At 49.1% G+C, this 21958-nt stretch overlaps 1 protein-coding gene across 1 annotated transcript; it reads right to left on the bottom strand.

Moving 5' to 3' along the window:
- Window positions 1–1719: 1719 nt before the first annotated feature.
- Window positions 1720–15568, bottom strand: MOGAT2 (monoacylglycerol O-acyltransferase 2). Its single transcript, XM_060160057.1, has 6 exons — window positions 15461–15568; window positions 10762–10940; window positions 5681–5885; window positions 5195–5369; window positions 4062–4261; window positions 1720–2647 (listed from the first exon to the last, which is right to left on the bottom strand). The coding sequence occupies exons 1-6, from the start codon at window positions 15549–15551 to the stop codon at window positions 2493–2495; spliced, it is 1005 nt and encodes a 334-aa protein (XP_060016040.1). The 5' UTR covers window positions 15552–15568; the 3' UTR covers window positions 1720–2492.
- Window positions 15569–21958: the final 6390 nt, after the last annotated feature.

Here is a 21958-nt window from a genome sequence, read left to right as displayed (position 1 = left end):
GTGTCATTGACAATTGGCAGCCCTCTGGACAGGTCCCCATCCGGGGGTCTGAAGCCTTCTGCCAGCAGCCGTGGGGGCGAGCTTGGGAGTGGATCCTCCAGCCCCACTCGAGGCTCCGAGACCACGGCCCCGGGAATAGCTTGGCTGCCTCTTCATGAGACACATGAGCCTGAACCCTCAGCACAGCCCCTCCAAGATCCTGGTCCTCAGACACTGTGAGACACTACATGGTGGTGCGTAAAGCAGCAAAGTTTTAGAGTATTTGATCTACAGCAAAGGAGAACTAGTTTAATCAGCTGAGAGCAAGTCCCGGACTCACCCTCACCCTTGCCCAGGCCTGGCCTGTAGGACCCAAGAGGAGGTGCAGTGTGAGTCGTTTATACAACTTCCCAGGCTGACCAGGGATGCTGAGGTCCCCAGGTCCCAGGGCACTGACGGTCACAAGGATGTGGTCTGGCCTCGGGGTTCCCAGTCCCCTGGGAACATGGTAGATCACTCACCCATTCATGGTCATGGCCTTTTCACCTCCAAGCTAGCCCACAGGATGGGTAACCAACCTGATTCAGGGCAGTGGGGCAGACATCAGGGTCGAGGGTGCGTGCAGTGTGCTAAGGTTTGTCAAAGGAGGTGACCTTTGATCGGGTGGAGGAGAAAGAGCATCTGGGGAAAGGGATCAGCAGGTCCCAGGACATAGCAGGTGGGAGAGCAAAACTGAGAAGAACCAGCAGCCAACCCACAGAAGTGTGGACATGATAAATCCTTGCCTCCTTCAGCCACTAAGGTCTGCAGAGGCTCCTTACCCAGGGGGCAGGTCCTTCCCTCTTGGCCTTCCTTCACAGCCCCGCCCACCTGCCACTTCCTCCGTCTTCCCCTGGTGGAAACCATCACTCCCCCTCTGAACCCCAATGCCCTTGATTCCCACCTCTCTTGTGACCCTATAGCACCCACCTCATAGGGTCAGAACAGGCCATCATGAGATGCTGGGCACATCTATGACCCGACTCCTCATTACACCTACTCCCTACCATACCTCACAGGACATGAAATGGCTAATTATGTCATAATACTATCTATACCCAGAAAACCGAGCTCGGTATTGTGCTCCTTATTTCTCCAATGATAAAACTGAAGTTTGGAGATGTGACTTGCCCAGAGTCACTGAAAAGGGTTGGGCCAGGCTTACGCCCAAATTTACATTCTCAGAACGCCCCCCATTTGTACTTATGGGTGTGATTATAAATTCTGGAGGGAAAAGGCCTTATTTTCTTGCTCCAGGTGTGGGAGTTCACAGTACTGGTCCTACCCTACCGTCCTGTCCTTTCACTAATGACACATGTCACAGACCCAGGAACCCAGAGTTCTTCTCATCAGGGGTGTGTCCCCATCTACCCTGCTTGTAGACACATAGGAATATTCACTCCTCATGTCTGGCCTTTGTTTTCTGGCTGGGCTACCCTGTATCTTTATATAACCAGTCCCCTTCTCTCCCATAGGACAGGCCAGAAGTGGTAAGTTGGAGTAGACGGGTCAGGAAGAAAGAGGCGACATGCCATTCTTTGGCCCATCTGATCCACCATCTGGGAAGGGGAGACAGGGCAGCAGGGCTGGGGGGCCAGGCTGGGGGGCAAAGGTGAGGCTCTGACCAGTGCTCCCAGGTGAAAGTGGGGAATATGAGAAAAAAAGTAAAACAGAATCTTTCATTTGATGAATTGACATTTATGGAGCCCATGTTTTATACCAAGGTCAGGGCTGAACTTACAAAGGATGGAGTAGGAGTTGCCTCGTGGAGCTCTCAGCCCATGTGACGTCAGAGCTGAGACTCAGAGGTCATCCTAGTCACTCGGGGAAACTGAGACTCAGCGGGACGGCGAAGAAGTCCGCTCCCGGTCATTCAGCCGATGACAGAGTGCAATTCTCCTTCCCTACCTCTGGACCCCTCTGGCTGCCATTTCAGGGCTCAGAGGACTCAGACACTCAAAGGTGCCCAGGGTGAGTGCAGGGGCTTTGTGGCCTTGCCCTCCTCTCCAGCGCAGGGAGGGAGGAGCTGGGACAGGCAGGATGCAGGATGAGGGAAATTGTAGGAGAAAGGGCTGCAGCTGGTGGCTTCTTGCAGCTGTCACTCAAGGCAGAGGAAGAAAAACCTGGTAATATTTCCTGCCCACTGAGTGACAGGACCACAGAGGACAGAGAACCCGGACATTATTCCCTCCCAGCATCTCTCCCATTTCTCAGGTGGGCAGACCAAGGACAGGGCTCCTTGCAGAGGGGTCACAGCAGGAGTGCAAATCACCGATGCCAGAGTCTGGTCTCCTCTGCCATGCTGCCAATTGTGACTCGGGGCCTGGCATGGGTTAGAAACGTAGGAGTCATCGAAGGCTTTGGAGATGTGCTCAACGGACACCTCCGCGAAGCCTTCTGGGATCACAGCCCCTCCCTCTATTCTCCCTAATGCCAGCCCTGCTCTTTGGGGCAGCCCCTCCTCTGGGGAGGCACTAGCAGAATTCCAAGTGTTGGTCACTGGGGACGTTGTACTTGAGCTTGTGGGCTTCGAAGAGGTTGCTTAGCTCCTTCATGTAGCGTTGGTGCAGCCTGTCCACCTCTTCCTGTGAGGGATGCGGTGTCTTCTGCACCTCGATGGGCGTCCCCACTGCAAGACACAAAGGAGTGAGGTGGCCCAGAGCAGGAACCACCGGAGTTGCAGTGCCCTTGGGGTTCACACCACAATGGTCATCGGTGCAGGAAAGTGCTCTTACTGTCTCACTTTCAATTCTATTTTGGGTGATAAGTTGTAAGATGTTAGGGCAACTCCAAGATTTTGATATATTAACAATACCACCAGCTGGCATTTACAAGCAATATCTCCTATAATCATCCTAACAATCCTATACGGATAGAACCTGCTATTATTCCTCTTTGACAGGTCAGGCGATGAGGCTCAAGGAGGTTAAGTAACTTGTTCAAGGTCACATAGCCAGGAAGAATCAGTGCCAGGTGGTAAGCCCTGGGGGTGTGTTCTTAACCTCCAGGCCAGGTGGCTCTGGGAGTCTCAGATACCGTGATGGGAAGCGCCTGTATGTCTTGGGGGGAGGCGGCCCACAGCCCAAGCACCCTTCTTCACCCCTCTCTCTCCATGCTGGCCTGCAGTGCCCCCTTTCTAGGGAGGGATTGGGAGGCCCTATGTACCTCCTTCCCCTGGTTCTGCCTGGCTCAGGAAGAAGCTGCTGTGTTCTTCTCTTGGGAATGGCTCTGGAGGCAGCACATGTGAATTATATTCATGAAAATATTACCACACAACCCAGAGGAAGTCATGGTGTAGGGGACTGACCAAGTCTGTACTCAACTAAGGAATGACTGGGTGGTTGGAGATGAACAGACCTCTCTCTACAAGCTTTGCCATTGGAACCTAGGTGGAATCCAAGAAGAAAGCAAATGATCTGTCCAAATAGCTGCAAAGACGGTGCTAAGTCCATGCACTGAAGCCCATGCCCATCATTTACAGGAAAATCCCTCAGGCTCTCTTTCATAGCCTGCTGATTGCTACTTTACACACAGTTCTAACACCTGGAATGCCCTTCCCTTGTATCCATCTTCTCCAATAAACCTTATGAGATCATCTGGTCAGAATTAAACCCTCCTTCTTTGGTATAATAAAAAAGTCAAATAGATCCTGACCAAACCTCAACTTATTTACTCAAGGGCAGGGTGTTCTTTTGGAAATGATTTAACTTCTCTGAGTCTCAGTTTGCCATCAGTGAAATGGGGATGACAGTCCCTGCCTCCAAGGTTGTTGGGATAACTGAGCTGCTGCATGTAAGGAGCCAGTACAGTGCCTGGCACACAGCAGGTGCTCGGTACTCAGTAGTGGCTACTGTTCTTTCTGTCTCTGTTAGAGTTCTCCTCCCAGACTGCCTTATATCTGCCTGTGTAACTGTTTCCCAGTCTAGAATGTGAGTTCCATAAGGTCAAAGATGTGTCTGGCCCATGTGCATGTCCCCTTGCAGCACACAGCCTGGGCCCCTTGCCCTGTAGGTTTCCCCATCCCAGCCTGAGTCTTGGCTCACCCACGGTGGTGATGGGTTGGCGGTAGGGCATAAGACCAAAGCTGTACTGGAAGACACCACGGCCATGGAAGAGCGGGAGGGAGACTCTCATGATCTTCTGCAGTCGGTTCTGGGTCCGGCGCAACCAGGAGCCAGGAGAGTTGTCAACCTGGTCAAATAGGTCATTCTCCCCAAAGGAGAAGATCGGCACCAGAGCTACCCTGGAGGGAGACAGGAGAGAGGGTTAGGAGGTGCAAGAAGGTGCAAGCTTGTCACCTAGCTTCCTGCAGGGACCCAGTGACCAGGAATTAGGGTAGAGAACAGAGCCCTGGGCCGGAAGTAGGAGGCCTCTGGTGTCTCCCAGTCCTGCTATGGCCTTGCTTTGTGATTGTGGGCAGGTCCCAGCTCTTCTCAGGACCACTGCCTGGCAGTTGTAACATGACAGGGAGACTAGAATGCTGCAGAGAGTCCTCCCAGATAAAAAAAAATATTTGCAAACTTTGGAAAAGTCTGACCTGCCCCAGTTAGCTTGTATTCTTCAAAGAAGCTCCAAGGTAGGAGAATAGTTCTAAGCAATGCCCCAAACTCCATTCTCCCAGATCCCCTCCGTCTCAGATCTAATGCAAGCTTTCAGCAGTATGACCCTTGACACTTAGTCCCTTTAATCACCAAATCTCCCTTCTAGACTCTTCTCTGGGTATTTGGGAATGAGACAGTACATCGTCACCAACACAGAATCTTCATTGTGAATGGATTGAGAATCTCCCTGCCAGGGCTTCACTGGTGGCACAGTGGTTAAGAATCCACCTGCCAATGCAGGGGACACGGGTTCAAGCCCTGGTCCGGGAAGATCCCACATGCCTCGGAGCCCCTAAGCCCATGCGCCACAACTACTGAAGCCTGGGCACCTAGAGCCCGTGCTCCGCAATGAGAAGCCTGCGTGCCGCAATGAAGAGTGGCCCCCACTCGCCGCAACTAGAGAAAGCCCACATGCAGCAACAAAGACCCAACGCAGCCAAAAATAAATAAATTAAATTAATTAATTAAAAAAAATCTCCCTGCCAAAATAGGATCTGCATTAATCTCTGCTGTCTTCCCACTAAAATACAATCCTTGCCAATCTCCAATTGAACGAGAGCCCTCTCCCCCGATACCCGTGCATCAGGGCGAGCCTGATGAAGCCCTTGCGGTTCCGCAGCAGCAGCCTGTAGGCTCCAGGCCTGGCGTTCAGTGCCTCCTGGGAGCCCCCAACAATGATGGCCACCAGGTTGCCACCTCCCTTCCTGTTCAGAATGTGAGCGGCGCTCTCCTTGTCTGATGAGACCAGCCCTGGAGAGAGGAAGAAGGTCAAGTATGGTGTGAAGGGGGCAGGGATGGTGGAGGAGGATGTGCTCTGGGCTCCACCCCCCCGAACTGGGAGTTCCCTGAGGACTGGGACTGAGTCCTCCCCCTCTTCCCAACCCTTGCCGAGCTCCTTGCTGGGCACGGAGCTGTGGGAAGTGCTTCCTTGGGTCTAGCCTCCTTCTCCACTACACATGTTCTTGGATTAAGCACAGAATTGTTAGAAGTCCTCCTTAAGATCCCTCCTCCATGCCTCCAGCCCTCATCTTCCTGGGCTACCCAGGGGTGGGAAGACTCACCCCCTGACATGATGTAATCCCTGAAGAAAGGGGCCCAGAACCACAAGTTCAGCATCATCAGATGTGGGCGGATGCCGGGGAACAGTGAAGAAAAACCGGTGCTCTCGGTGCACAGGTTGGTAAAAGCTCCAGCCGCCAGGACCCCGTGGGGGTGGAAGCCAGCGAGGTAGTTCCGGGAGGGGTCCAGCTCCACGGTCTTGACCAGCTGCAGGGACAGCAACCTGGTGAGTCGGGGCTGGCTCTCAGGCCCTCCCTGATTCTGCCATCACCAGTGTGACCTTGAGCAACTTACTCCCCCTCTTTGAGCCTCAGGCTCTTATGAAGATGGAGATATGCGTTTGAAGGCATCTAGGGAGACCGTGGTGCCATCTGTGTCTCAGACTCGCTGCTGGCTTCGGACAAATTGCTTCCCTCTCTGGCTTTTAATTTATCAAACGCGGACATCTGACCCTGTCCCACCTACCTCCCAGGACTGCTGAGAAGCTCAGGTCCATGCGTGCCATGGAATTACCAAGACTACAGGACAGGATGATCATAATTGATACATTGAATTATAACTGGTATAGTTCATACACCATCAAGGGCCACACAGGGGTGCCACTATGCTTGAAGAGCCCTATTTTAACAAAACTCCCTATGAGAAAATTTGGCGCTTAGGACCTGGGAGTGAGCATTTGCAAGATATATCAGGGGTGGTTGAAAGAGCGTGCAGACCTGGAGACTGGCCCTAGTCCTGTTAACCCCTCTGTACAATGCAAATGTCTCCCTGGTGGTTCTCTGCTCCCCCCATGTCAGACCTTCACTGCCATCCACCCACCTGTTCCCCTGCCCATTGGCAGCTCTGCCCTGGTCTGGTCAGTCCTGCAGCATGGCGGGTGCCGGGGAGACCACTAGATATTGTAGAGGGAGTGGGAGAGGAGAGCTGTTTGTCATTAGCAGCTTCCAGGCAAAGTGGGCTGAGGGTGGAAGGAGAGGAACTGAGTTAACAAGTGTTGCTCCCGCCATTTACTGGACAGGCTTCAGTGTGCAAAGATTACTGCCGGGGCACTGATTGTGTGTGTGACCAACCCCTGCTCCACTCTGCCAGTAACTGCCGGGCCTGTCCTTTACAGAGCCCTGTTATCTGGGAGGCACAGCCATCAGAGTTGGAGGCCCTGAGGCCCCTGGCAGGAGGCTCCCTGACAATTCTGCACAGGCCTTGCAGGCGTGAGCAGTCCATTCCACTCTGGCTCAGCTCTGACACCGTGAAAGTTCATGCTGTCACCAAGCTGAAATTTTCAGAATGACCCTGAGGATTCTTGTTGCCTTCGGGCCCCAGAGGCCTGGCTGCCTGCTCTCAGAGCAGCCTGGTGGGACCCAAGGGACAGCAATGGGGGTCTGATCCTATCTGCCCTACCCAAGCTGAACAGCCCCAAATTGTCCTGTCCTTGACCTGGACTTGATCTCCGCAAATCCCCACCCCCCCAGTATGCCCTCTGGTTACCCTTGACCCTTTGCAGAAAGGCTGAGGGGACCATAGGTGGAGGCGCCATTGCTTCCCAAATGAGGACAAACTTCTTCTACTCGTTCGGTGGGGATTTATTGGACGTGAAAATAAGAACAAGCAGAGATAATTCTGGTTATTCTCATTGGGAAAGGTGTTTCCTTAGGAACCCATCTCGGTGTGTTTCTTGAAAATCATACCTGGCTCCCCGCACTGAAGCACTTGCTTATGCATTCTCTTTCTCAGCTAGTGGGAAAATAATTTTGTACAACCTGCCTAAACGCAATGAGGCAGTATTTATTGATATTACAATTGAAAAACGTAACTGACCTTTTAGGCCAGCAACTCCACTGCTGAGGAAGTTATCTACAGAATTTCTCATACTTGTGCAAAATGACATCTGAACAAGATTATTAACTGAAGTATCATTTTTAGTAATACCAAAACTTTGCATCCACTCAAATGTCCATCAACAGGGCCCATTTAGACAAATTATGGAACATTCACTCATGGGCCACTGTGTAGCCATAGGGATGTATGACATAGCTCTTCCTGTCCTGATACAGGAAGATGCCACAGTTGCTTGTCGGGTGAAAAAGCAAAGAGCAAGACGATGCGTGCAGAACGTCACCAGCTGTGCCGAGAAGGGTAACAGGAGGTGGAGACAGCTCCTCCTGGGGGAAACGTTGCCTGATTCTCCACCATTAGCCCTTTAGGAAGGCTAAGGGTGAGGTTGGAAAGCTCCAAGACACAGAGACTGTGCCCTAATTTTGCTTGAAATTCACCACTAGATGCTAGTTTGTAAAATCACAGTAAGAACTGATAGAAGCTCAGGGATCCACATGCATTTGACAGGGAAGGCAGAGGCTTGTGAATGTGGGGAGCTCCAGCAGAGTGGGGACTCCTTATCCGGGACCTTCTGCCTCCTGGCCACCCTAAGATCCCTGCAGGGCCTGCGCTTTGAAAGTATGTGGAAGAGTAGGAGGGTCTGCAGGGAGGTGGTGGGGTCCAGAATCCGCAGGCCCCAGCGCCACCCCTGCAGGCTCCCAGCCCAGGACAGGCAAGTCAAAGTGCTCATCTTCTCACTCCCTGCAGGTCTCTTGGTGGTACTGCCCGCCCTCTGCAGGTGGTGATGCCACAGGCCTGCAGCGGGCGACAATCCTGAACACTGTGCGCATGGAATTTCTGCAAAACAAGTCCAGTGTCCCAAAGGTGTCAGTAGTCCCAGGGTTGAGAAACCCTCCTGGGGGGCTAACTGGCTGGGGCAGCAGGAGGACGGCGGGTAGGACAGGCACAGAGCTGCTCAGCATCAGGTTCTGCAACTGTCAGCAGCTCCAGCTGTAAAGAGAGCCAGATGCTGTCCTTTGGAGGTCACGGGATGGCAGGAAGACAGCCCCCTGGAGAGCTTTCAGTTGAAGAGCTCCAGTTCTGTGGAATGGCCTGCACTGGCCTCCATTACCTTATCCCTAAAAACCTCTCCCGCCTCATCCCCAGGTGCACCTTCTGCTTTCGTCACACTGTTGCTCAGAAACTATGCAGTGGCAGGCTCTGGGCCTGAGCTTGCGCTCTTCCCTTCGCAGGCCGCCTTTCCTTCCCTGGTGGACTCAGGATTTAGCTCACAGTGTGGAGTGAGACCACAGAGCCAGAATCTGCAAAGCTCTACTTGAGGCCAGAAACCACTTATAGTTTTCTTTGGCTTGGTAGCTGGTGTCACAAACACTCTCAGGCTACAGGCCATACTTTCCCATGGAAACTCTGGCCTTCCTGGCACAGAAGAGCGAGCCTGGGAAGGGGGGGGGGGGGATGGGAATTCAGAATCTCAAAGCTCAGAAGTCCTGGGGTGGGGATGAGGGACTCTGCCCATGACATTCCCATGGCTTCCCTCGGGACCCAGCAAACCCTGCTCGTTTGTGCTGACAAGGTCCTGGGAGGGCACCCTGCAGAGGAAGCAGATATGGGGTCGAGGAAGACTGCCCCCACCCGGGCCCCTCAGGTTGGCTCAGCACTGCCCACTTGCTCTGCCCTTCAGCATCTATCACCCCTAATGAGCATGGAAGCCTCTGCCAGCCAACTTCCTGCCCTCTGCCCAGCCCCTGCCCTGCTGCCCTGCCTTGCCCTGCCCCATCCCACTCCTTCCCTTTGCCCAGGAGGCCCTGCTCACTGGATGCTAAGGGCTCCTGCGCATGAGCTGTTGCCCAGCCTTTGCTAGTCCTTGCTGGGCTCCAGAACTCTCAGAAGGGAGCAAGGCGGGAACTCTGACTCTGCTGCTGAGCGCCCATGACTTGGCCAAGCTGTTTACCCTCTTTGAGCCTGTTTCCTCCATTCCCTATCGCTTTACCAGCTGGGGACCTAATTTCTGGAGGGCCAGGAAGAGGTGGGGCTCCCAGACTGGGGTGGGAGAAGCCATGCAGGTGTGAAGGGCAGAACAGCCAGTCTCTGGGCTATCAGAGTCCTCCCTAGACCCACAGCCATGCCCACATCTCCCCAGAATGCCCAGCAATTCAGTAAAATAATACGAACTACTAGTTTACCGAGAACATACAAAGTGTTTTACTTGCTGTCTCATGGAATCCACACAACCCAATGATGTATGTGGCATCATCTCCACTTTACATATGAGGAAACTGAGGCTCAGAGAGACTGTGTAACTCACCCAAGGTCACGCCACTTGTATGTTGCAGAACTGATAATAGAACCTAGTCTGTTCAGCTCCAGAGGCCACACTCTATATGTTTCTTCTCTCCTGTTTCCAGAGGAGGGCCACCTGCCCCTGCCTGGCACCTCTCTGAGTCCCCATTGCCTTCCCCATCCTGTCTGGACAATAAATCAACCCTGCCCAGCTGCTTATACCCAAGAGTTTAGTCTGTCTGGGATTCAGGAAAGGAGCCAAGGTCAGTTCACTCAATCAAGGATTCTGCTCCACTCAGGACTGAACTTTGGGTCCAGGGTCAAGTGTCCAAAAGGCCATGAGGTGCCCTGAGTCAGAAAGTCAGAGATTCAAAAGCACTCCAGTGGGAGGGATCAGTGTGCTCACTGGATACATTTGTAAACTAAGATTTAGAATGGGGCAAGGCCTTGTCCAAGGATGCCTAACATACCAGAGTGAGGGGAAGAATCTGAGAACAAGTTCAGGGTCCTCTCCCCTGTCCCTCTAAACTGACTAAATGCACAAACTTTAAATCAGTAAAAGAGCTTTGTATGTGAACTTGATCACATCCTTGTCCCTCTCTAGGGGTTAGTCTCCTCATTTTATGAAGTGTGGGGCTAGAGGGTCTCTTAGGACCTTAAGTTTATTACCTTCACCCCCAAGCATGGCTACTGAGGGGTTTATAAGATACATATGTGTGCCACACTACATGGCCCACAGAGCTCCTTCAAATCCTGTTCATTCATCAGTCCTCATACTTGCCCCAAATCCCTGCAGGTGGGAAACCACGGCCAGACAGAAGCTGGACTCTTCCCCAGGCCACATAGTGGTGGAAGCCCGGCTCCTACCTCCCAGCCCAGTATTCTGCTCACTGCACACAGGGCCGCACTTCCCCACGGACACGTGGGGCACTACGGTCCTGGCCACATCCCAGCCAGCCCCATTACTCACTGTGACGGGGAAATAGTCCTTCATGTACTTCCATATGACCCAGCGCCTTACGGCCTCAATGCGCCTGCCCCCCTGCCATGGCTTGTCTCGGTCCAGGTACCACCAGGTTGCATACAGGATACTGAAGATCCAGAATCTTGTGAACAGGAGACCAATGAAGACCACAATGCAGATCTGGGCTGGGGAGGGAAGCAGGAACCATCATCAGTGGTCAGAGGGATGAAGGAAGAATTTCCACCCTTATGCCCAGCACCAGCAGCACTGTCCTGTCCAGCCCTCACCCCAGGCAGAAGGGGTCAGCCTGCCCTCCCCTCAAAGAGGAAGGAATGCAGCCCATCCAGTGTCACACTGGGAGCCTGGATTTGAAGCCAGGTAGGCCTAACTCCAAACTCACTTTTTCCCACTGCACTAGGCTGCCTCATTCACTCCAGTCTTCCCCCTCCACCTCCTCTCTGTCCAGTTAAATATCTGTATTCACCAGGTGCTCAATAAATGCCTGGGGGAGAAGTGACTGGTTTAACTGTTTCTCGTTTCCACCCTTTGGGCCCTCAGAGAAAAAGGAGACATTCTCTCTGCCCAGCCCTCTCTCTGTCCACTCTCACCCATCTTTCCATAGATAAATTCTGCCAGATCCCCCCTCTAATTAAAGTCCTTCCATGGCTTTCTCATAACTTTAAAAACAGCCCATGTAGCTCAGCCTGGCATTCAGGCTCCCCACGGCTGGTCTGATCCCCCTCCCACTCCAGCTTCACTCACCCACATGCACTCCATGCTCCGGCCACATGAAACCGCTCAGTGTACCTACACTGAGAGATTGAGTTCCTTCAATCTCTTAGCTTTTGCTTATGCTGCTTCCTCTGCCTGCCATGCCCTTTCCTGATGAAGGAGGCAGGAAGTAAGAGGCCAACTTGTGGCTGGCCCATGGGTTGGGGTGCAGCATGGCTAGGACCAGGCCAAGTGAGGAAATACCTTCTTACCTACGATTCCAAGTCCCTTGCAGCAAGCTAATCCTGGCTTCATCTCAGGGTCAGGGGGTCTGTGGGGCTGACCCTTACCTGATGCTAATGGAACATCATTCCCAGAGAATATTTCTCCCTCCCCATCCCATTCCTTCCACTCAACACCATGCACTCACACTCTTTAAAAGGTCAGCCTCCGGTTGTATTGCATCTGAAAGTGGGGTAGACTGGGTCTGTCATTCCTGGCAGGCTTCCAGGAGAAGGGGACTTTTGACCCAGTCTGAATAGTAGTAAAATTCATAAGCCAGAGAAAATAGGTTGGGGCTTACAGATTTTCAGTTTACACAGAACACCTATGTACCAGGTGTTGGTGGTTCAGCCGTGAACAACAGAGAAAAATTCCTGCCCTCGTGGAGCTGACTTTCCAGTGCTGTGTTTGGGGCACTTGTTAGTTTTTTTAAATTTCTATGGTGGTAAAATATACGTAACATAAACTTTATCATGTGAACCATTTTTAAGTGTACAGTTCAGTGGCATTAAGTTCATTCACATTGACCATCATGACCATCCATTCCCAGAACTCTTTTCATTTTCCCAAACTGAACCTCTGTACCCATTAAACAAAAACTCCCATGTCCCCCTCCCCCAGCCCCTGGCAACCACCATTCTCTTTTCTGTCTCCATGAATTTGATTAGTCCACAAACCTCACATAAGAGGAATCATAAAGTATTTGTGTGTGTGTGCATGTGTGTGTGTGTGTGTGTGTGTGACTGGCTTATCTCACTTAGCACAACATCCTCAAGATTCATCCATGTTGTATGTTTCAGAAACTCCTTCCTTTTTATGGCTGAATAACATTCCATTGTGTTATTTGCGGCATTTGCTATACATTCATCCATCAATGGACCGATGGACAATTGGGTTTCTTCCACCTCTGTAGCTTATTTTTAAATAGCTTTTAATTAGTCACTAATAATGAAAAATGGGGAGACTTCACACTCAAACCCATTCATCTGGCGTCTCTTGAACATCAGGAAGGAGCGGCAGCCCTGAGTCACTGCCATCGCAGGCAGCTCCCCTCCAGGCATTTCCCCTCCTTCCCAGGCCTGCTGGCCAATGGCTGCTGGAACCCGTGCTCTCACATCAGCCTCGTGATTCCTGGAGGATTCAGAAAAGGACGAACCACACTCCTGGTGAGTTGATCACTGTTTTGTTTGCCTTTAAGTTTTTTTAATAAAAAACTTGAAAGGGAAAGTTGCAGAAGAGTGGGAGTGAAATGCCACCATTTGCATGAAGAATAACATGTCCACCCTTGTGGATGCGCATGCATAGAGGCTGGAAGGACACCTGCAGATCTGGAGGGAGGAGGCAGACGCCAGGAGGTAAGTGATAAGGATGGCTTGGCAGTTGACTTAGATTTTATCATTTTTATTTATATAACAAATATTTAATGTGAGAAAATGGTAAAGAACCTCAGCTAGGACTCTCTGCCCTTGGGCAAAATCAAAAGTCTATGTGGGTTGATCCCCCTTTGAGAAAACCGCCTCTAGAGAATAAAACAGAGTTGTTAATAGTGGCTCCCTGGAGGGAATTCCCTGGCCGTCCAGTGCTTAGGACTCCGCGCTTTCACGGCTGCTTTCACACAAGCCACGATGTGCACAGCCCAAAATACATACATACATACATACATACATACATACATACATACATAAATAAATAAATAAAAATAGTGGCTCCCTGGAGGGTAGGATTTGGGGAAGTCTTTCACTTTTAGGATACATATTTTGTTTGGATGTGCTACAACAGCACATATTCATTTTTGTAACTAACATAGCATGTTAAGGTTAGGAAAAAACCCACGCAAGAGGAACTTGCACTTGATAGAAAGAACTCTCCACCATCCCCCTCACCCTGAGGTCACCTTTTAACTCCTATCAGCAAGCAAAACCCAAACTTGGGGATCTTTTCAATCCCTTAGGAAGGGAGACACCTTCTTTCACCTTGTAACACCAAGGGGGAGAAATGTAAGAACCCACTTTACTGAGACCCAGAGAGGGTATGCAAATTGGCTAAGGTCCCAGAGCAAGCTAGTAGGATGGGACCTGGCATTCAATTCTACTCTTTTGTCTACATCATGCTCCCAACATTCATTCATTCAACAAACATTTATCAACACCAACTCTTCTAGGAGCTGGAGATGCAGCTGAGAACAAGACCATTTGAATGGAGCTTACCTTCTTCCTGTGTGAGTGTGTGAATTATAGAGGAGAGGAAAAGAAACTGAGTAAACATGTAACCCACTGGAAAGTATTTGTTTCTGGGCCCTGAGTCCTCAGTGACAGGGCCTGGTTGACCTCTCTGGCCAATTCTTTGCCCCTCCCCAAAATGCCTGCTCTATGTCCAGCGTGAGCCAGCCGTGCACAACATGTGTGGTGTTTACTCCCCCACTGGAAGTCCTTACTCTCCTGCCAGTCTGTAAATCCTGCCCTGTGGACTCATCTCCTAAGTATCCTTGAAAAGGGGCCCTTTCTTTCCACTCACTGCCAGACCAGGGGAGGCAATCTTTTTCTTAAAGGGCCAGATTGTAAATATTTTAGACTCTGAGGCTATATGGGGCGACTTGGAGGATATTACATAGGCACGTAATCGTTTGAATTACGCAAACATTTAAAATCTAAAAACTATCCTTGGCTCATGGGCTGTACAAATGCAAAAACAATCAGTGGGCTGGATTTGGTCCATGCCACATGGGACCCTGATCTAGCTGGTGGCTACTCCCTGCTATTGGTCTAACCCCCACACCCCAAACACAGCAGGTCCATAGACTTCAGGCACTGAGACCTGTCACACACAGATTGGACCTTGTCACTCCTGTACCAAAAAGCCTCCTGGGCTCCCCTTTGTCCCCAAGATAAGGGACAAGGTACAAGCTCCTGCTCGTGGCGCGAGTGGGCTCAGATCCCTTTGCTCAGCGACCCTCCCTCTAGCTCCAGACCCAGCGCTGCTTGACCTCCCTGTGCTGCTCCTGACATTGCCAGGATCCCCGGCTGGGCTGGGGGTGGGCACGGACAGTCAGACACACTCCTGCTGGGAAAGCTTTCCCAAGGCCAGCTGGGCAAAATGTCCCTCATCCCCTGTAATCCCCGGGCCTCAGCCCACCTGGCTCTGGGCCCCCAGTGCCCTTTGCCCAGGAGCCAGCCTACTTGTCAGCTTGTGGCCTCCTGCCCCTTCTCCACACCTCCTCCCACGCCCTCAGCCCTCTCTCCTCCCTCTACCACCTTCCCTCTCCTCCTCTGGCAGTAGGAGGAGTCCAGACCTACAGCCTTGGACATTTAAGGCAATTAGCTTCTCTGCTCATCTGTGGAATGGGGTAACCGGGGATATTTTAAATGTTTTAACAACCCTTAGGGCAGAGACACAGGTCAATCATCAGGGATGCTAGGGGCAGGGAACTGGAGGGCTTGCTTTAGCTGCAAAATTTCGGGGAGCTTCTGAGCGAGTACATGGGGTATGTGTAGTGTGTGTGTGTGTGTGTGTGTGTGTGTGTGTGTGTGTATGTGAGAGAAATGGCTATTGACCAGTCTGTAAAGAGTATGTCCACAGTTTAACGCCAGTGTAGTGGCGTCAGTGTACAGGCTGAACACTAGCCCTGGGGGGCGCACTCCCTACCCTGTCTGGCGCCAGCAGGTGAGATGAAGAATCCCATTGCCTCCCACCCCCCCAGCCCAGCCCACCTTACCCAGAGCCAGAAAGCAGAAAACCCACTGCAGGACCACAAAGGTCTGCATCCTGCGCTCCCATGGCACGGACAAGGGTGCAAACTTCACCATGCTGTCTCTTTGGTTGATTCCGGTGTCTTCTCTGAGCTCTGCTGTGGTCTGAGGCACCTACTTACTGGTTTTTGCTGCTGCCAGAGGTTGAGTAAGCGTTAGTGGTTGGGGAGGAGGGCGCCCCACCCCACACTGCCCAGCCCGACGCCTCCCTGCCCCCGCCCTGGCAAGGATCTGTTTCCTGGTAGAAAGCTTTGAACCCACTTGCCCTGGAGCCAGGTAAAGGAAGGAGGAAGGGAAGGACATTTGCCTCCTCAAGCAAAACCTTATCTGCCAGATGCCTTTCTCTGTGCCTGAATCTTGCCCTCCACTTGGCAGGTAAAGCACTGAGTATAGGGCAATCCTGTCCCTCTTCACCTACCCAATGACATGGCTGCAATAACTGTCTCCTCTCTTCTGCCACTGTTCCCCTCCACAAACATGCAGTAGCAACTCCTGTCCACAAATCCTTCGGCCCCACCGTCTCCTCCACCTTCTGCCCTATTCATGGAAGAGCCCTGTCTGCATTCCACATCCTCCCCTCCCATTCTGTCCTCCCTCCTCCAGACTTTAGATGCCATTGTTCCATGGAACTGCCCTTGACAAGTTCACCAATGGCCTCCATGCTGCTGAATCCAGTGGTCCATTCTCAGCTCTCATCTTGACCTCTCGGCAGCCTGAGACACAGTTGGTCACTCCCTGCTCCTTGAAACCACTTGGCCTGTGGACTCCACACTCTCCTGGTTTCTTTCCTGCCCCTCTGGCTGCCCCTGGGTCTAATTGTGGCTCTTAGCCTTCACCAGGTTAAGTGTTGGAGTGCTCTCTTGCCCACTTAGTCCTTGTGAAACAGGAGGGAAGAAGGCAGGGCACAACCTTTAAAAGAATGACATAGGGCTTCCCTGGTGGCGCAGTGGTTGAGAGTCCGCCTGCCGATGCAGGGGACACGGGTTCGTGCCCCGGTCCGGGAAGATCCCACATGCCGCGGAGCGGCCGGGCCCGTGAGCCACGGCCACTGAGCCTGCGCGTCCGGAGCCTGTGCTCCGCAACAGGAGAGGCCACGGCAGTGCGAGGCCCGCGTACTGCAAAAAAAAGAAAAAAAAAAAAAGAATGACATAGCCCGAGGACACGACATAAACTGATTAGAACCAAATAAGTCCAAGATGGCGGACGAGTCGACTTTCACTAGACTTTGTGTGTGTTTAATTTTGGCTGCAGCATGTGGAATCTTAGTTCCCCAACCAGGGATAGAACCCGTGCCCCCTGCAGTGGAAGCACAGAGTCCTAACGTCTGGACCACCAGGGAAGTCCCTCTAGTGGACCTTGAGCCTCAGTATACACTCATTGTAACATATCATCAAGCTAAATGTCACACCCACAGGTGCCATGACAGTTCAAGGCCAACCATAAAGGTCAAAAAGTAGGCGGTGGCCCAATTCCTGGAAATCCCCACCCCTTCCCCCAAATAGATGGAATACTACTTCCACTCAGTAGCCTATGCAATTACCCACTCCTATAAAAACTGACAACCCCATACCCTGGTGTCTTTCTCACATTCTGAGATGGCCTACACTCTGTCTGTGGAGTGTTTCTCTCTAAATAAATCCACTTCTTACCTATCACTTTGTCTCTCACTGAATTCTTTCTGCTATGAGACATCAAGAATCTGAGCTTCATTAAGTCCTGAGATCAGGCGTGTGATCTCAGTTAAAAGACTGTGGGTTCAAGTCCCACTCTGGGTTTTGGATGGGTTCCAGTTCCAGCCCATAGGTTCAAGCCCCAATCTGAGTTACACGGTTTCACTTGGAACCTCCCTCTTCTCTCCACCCTCTCTCCTACAGAGACTTCACCCAGGCTCATGGCCTTGGAGTCTATCTGCAGGACAAACACTTCCAAACTGCATCTGCAGCCCTGACTTCCCCCTGGGCTCCAGACTTGACTAGCTAGGTGGCTACTTGACATCTTCCCTGACAGCTGGCTCAGCACCTCCATCACAGCCTGTCTAAAACTGAACTTGACCTCCCCTCACCTGTCCAGGCTGGCCTTTCCTCTGCTGTTTGCCATCTCAGGAAAGGGGACTCCAGTGACCTGGTTCCTCAGGACAAAACCTTAGAGTCACACTAGACTCTTTCCGTCCCTCTCCATCCAACTCTCTCAGTCAGTTCTCCTAAATCTCTCCATTTAAATGTACACTTTGTACTGAAATGTATCAAGCATATAGTAAAAGGCACAAATCCTAAGTGTAGGAGTGACACATTGTCACAGAGTGGACATACTGGTGTGACCTCTGCTCTGATGCACAAATAGAACCTGACCAGCACCCATGTCCTTGCCTGTCACTCCTCTCCTCCGCGACCCTCACACCAACCTCGTCTCTGCTTCGAACTTTATAATAAGTGAGCCTTACACAATATACCCTCTGGGACGGTCTCTTCTGGCTCAAGATTATATTTTGAGAGTCATCCAAATTGTGTGTATTTGTAGTACATTTGTTCTCGTTGCCATACAGGACTTCACTCTGTGAATATGCCAGAATCCATCCATTTCACTGCTGAGAGGTATTTGGGCTGTTGTCTGTTTCTGGCTATTGTGAATTGTGCTCCTATGGGCATTCTTCTCTCTTTTCTTTTTTTTCCCAATTTTTTTTGAGAAAAAATGGACATATATCATTGTATAAGTTTCAGGTATACAGCATGATGGTTTGATTCACATATATTGTGAATGATTACAATAGATTTAGTGAACATCCATTGTCTCACATAGTGCAATAAAAAGAAAGGAAAAAAATCTCCTTTTTATGAGAACTCTGATCTACTCTCTTCCCAACTCTCCTGTGTATCACAGAGCAGTACAGGCATTCTGTACATGGCTTGTGGTACACATTTCTATACTTTTCTATTGTGTGTGTGCCTGGGAATAGACTGGCTGGGTCTCCTGGTATAAAGCCACGTATTTTCCAAAGTGGTTGTACAAATTTACACCCACAAGGCCCGCATGAGATTCCATATCCTTCTCAACATTTTAGCCATTGTAGTGAGTATGCAGGGATACTTCATTGTGCTTATAGGGATTTCCTAATGCCTAAGAGGTTGAGCACACTTTAATATGTTTATTGGCCATTTGGATATGATTTTATACCAAGTTCATGTTCTAGTCTATTGTCGATTTAAGTATCTCTCACGTTGGAAAGCTGCTTTCCACACCCACAGCCAGCCTCTTTGATTGACTCTGACAACAGCGTTCTCACTGATCTCTGTCACTGTGCCCTTTCTCCCTCCCAGAATCTCAACAGCCGGAGGGACTGCTGGGTCAGAGTATGTGACTGCAGGAGCTTGGCAGTAGTAGTGCCAGACTTTTCCCAAAACAGCAGCACCAGTTTATACCTTCACCAGAAATATATGCGAGATCCCATAGATGTGTAACCTCTCTGGCCCTTGGTGTGGTCAGACTTATTATTTGCTAGTGTGTAGAGTGATATCTGGTTGGGATCTTGCATTTTCTGAACACAAATGTTGCACATGGCTTTATTCATAGGAGTTGCCTCTGCTGTGAAAAGCTCATTCTTAATTTTCTTCCATTCCTCTACAGAGTTTTTTGTGCTTTTTGCCTAAATTGAAGTTTTTTATGCATTCCTGTTACTAACCTTTGAGGTCGCACACATTGCGAATCTCTTCTCCCAGTTTTTAGCTTGTGTTTTAAGGTCTCACTGGATGAACAAACATTTTACATTTTAATATATTCATATTCATCAGCCTTTTATTAAATAGTCATTGCCTGGTCTGATTCAGGAAATCTTTTCCTACTTATATTTACCATTAAGAATTTAAAGTTTGGGACTTCCCTGGTGGCACAGTTCTTAAGAATCCGCCTGCCAATGCAGGGGACACGGGTTCAAACCCTGGTCCGGGAAGATCCCACATGCCACGGAGTAACTAAGCCTGTGCGCCACAACTACTGAACCTGCGCTCTACAGCCCACAAGCCACAACTACTGAGTCCACGTGATGCAACTACTGAAGCCTGCACACTCTAGAGCCCGTGCTCTGCAACAAGAGAAGCCATCGCAATGAGAAGCCCGTGCACCGCAATGAAGCGTAGCTCCCACTCGCCGCAACCAGAGAAAGCCCATGCAAAGCAATGAAGACCCAAAGCAGCCCAAAAATAAATTAATTAATCCAAAAAAAATTTTTAAGTTTGTTGTTTGTTTTTCATATGTAAGTCCTTACTACATCTGGATGTTTATACAGTATGAGTTAGGTTCCAATTGTATCTTTAACATATGAGAACCATTCTGTGCAGTCCCATTTGTTCACCACCCCCCTTCCCCAATGAGGTAATATGCCACCTCTGTCATACAATAGATTTCTACACATTTGTGGCCTGCGTCGGGCTTTTATTCTCTTTTATTGTCTGTTTATCTATCTCTCCCAGTGCCACACCATCTTAATTATTTACTTAGCTCTAATATCTAGGAGGGCAAGCCTCCTTGCTCTTCTGTCTTACAATTGTCCAGGCTATGATTCACCCTTACTCTTCCATATACATTTTAGAATCATCTCAACAATTTCCAAAATTCTGTCTTGGAATGTTGGAATTCATAAAATGTTGAATCACAGTTCATTTTGAGGAAACACACATGTGAATAAAAATGAAGGAAAGAATAAATGAATTAAATTCCCACATCATAATATCTATCAAAAGAGCAACAAAGAAACCACAAGAAGAAAATAATAATGATAAAAGCAGAAATTAATGAGAGGTTAGAAAAAGAATAGCTCTAATGAATAAATTAAATTTTTAGTTTTCTAAAAATAACTAATGAAAAAACATACTACTAGCTAATGTAATCAAGAATAAAGGGGACAAACCACACATTCACAAAGTAAGAAAGGATAGTGGAGATATAATTGATGTAGAAGAAATTTTAAAAATCAAACGAGAGAGTTCCCTGGGGCCTAGTGATTAGGATTCGGCACTGTCACTGCCACGGCCCAGGTTCGATCCCTGGAACTGAGATCCCACAAGCTGTGTGGAGTAGACAAAATAAAATAATAAAATAAAATAATAAAATCAAAATCAAAAGAAACTACTTTGCAAACTTTAATGCAAAAACATTTGCATGTTTAGACACAACTGACTGTTTCCGAGGGAAATACGATTTACCAAACTGAGCCAATTAATGATAGAAAACCTAAGCAGATGAATTTCCATAGAAGAAACAGAGAATATTACCAAGGAATTTCCCCACAAAAAGCACCAGTCCCAGACAGTTCCACAGGAGAATTTTGCCAAATCTGCAAAGACTAAATAGCCCCAATGCTCCATAAATTGTTTCAAATCTTTTAAAATGAAGAAAAACTTCCAATTTCTCTCTTAGGTAGCAAGTATTACATTGATATTTAAACACAATTTTTCAGAAAGCAGCACAAAAAAGAGAAGTATAGACTGATCATTACTTATGAATATTAAAGCAAAACATTTAAATAAAATATTAGAAATATTATAGTAGAAAATTTCAGGAAACAATCCAACATCACATCATATACCATGAACAGGTAGGATTAGGGAAACCACTACTACAGTACATCGGATTAATAGATTTAAGAAGAGAATCACATGGTTATTTCAATAGACGCTGGAAAAGCTCTTGACCAAACTCACCACAGAGTAAAATTGATGAGTGGTTTCTTTATATTGTAAAATATATATACTTTGTTCCTAAAGCTAGAATCCAAATTAATGGGGAAATACTAAGGGCATTTCCATAAGATCAGCAATAAACCAAAGAGGCCCTCTACTATTCAACATTGTACTGGACACATTAGGCAAAGCAGTAAGAGAAGAGAAATCAATAAGAGGCATAAGAATTGGGGATAAAAGGAGTAAATCCATCCCTTGCAGGTGATATGATTGTGTACCTGGAAAGCCCTAAAAGTATTTTGGATTTGTCTCCATTATTACCATTTCTGGAGTTGTTCATTTCTTCGTGTAAACCCAGGTTTGTATCTTGTATCGTATACCTTCTGCCTGAAAAACTTCCTTTAATGTTTCTTATAGCACAAGCCTACTGGGAATTAATTCTGTTGGCTTTTGTTTTGTCTAAAAACATCTGTATTTTTGCCTTAATTTTTGAAAGATATTTTCGCTGGATAAAGACTTTTGAGTTGACAATATTTTTTCTTTCAGCTCTTTAAAGATGCAATTCTTTGTTCCTCTGAATATGTTGTACCTTTTTCACTGGCTGCCTTCAAGATTTTCACTTTACATTTGGTTTTCAGCAGTTTTAATATAATGTGTCTAGATTTAAAAAACAAAACAAAAAAAATCAACTATCCTGTTGAGAGTCTCTGTGTTCTTGGATCTATGGTTTCATCTCATTGTTTTTGGGACATGTTCAGCCTACCTCTTTAAATATTTCTTCTGCTCTGTTCT

Source organism: Lagenorhynchus albirostris, chromosome 9 (genome assembly GCF_949774975.1).
Source record: "Lagenorhynchus albirostris chromosome 9, mLagAlb1.1, whole genome shotgun sequence".
NCBI classification, from domain to species: Eukaryota; Metazoa; Chordata; class Mammalia; order Artiodactyla; family Delphinidae; genus Lagenorhynchus; species Lagenorhynchus albirostris.
The sequence above is the reverse complement of the archived record's forward strand: the minus strand, read 5'-3'. Positions and strand labels throughout refer to the sequence as shown.

What these genes read in the sequence shown, in the direction of transcription:
- MOGAT2 (XM_060160057.1), bottom strand. Translation starts at nt 15,551, where the DNA reads ATGGTGAAGTTTGCACCCTTGTCCGTGCCATGGGAGCGCAGGATGCAG. An exon ending in TTTCTGCTTTCTGGCTCTGG is followed by an intron (nt 10,941 to 15,460) that starts GTAAGGTGGGCT and finishes TTCCCTCCCCAG; the next exon opens with CCCAGATCTGCATTGTGGTC. An exon ending in CCAACCCATCACCACCGTGG is followed by an intron (nt 2,648 to 4,061) that starts GTGAGCCAAGAC and finishes TGTGTCTTGCAG; the next exon opens with TGGGGACGCCCATCGAGGTG.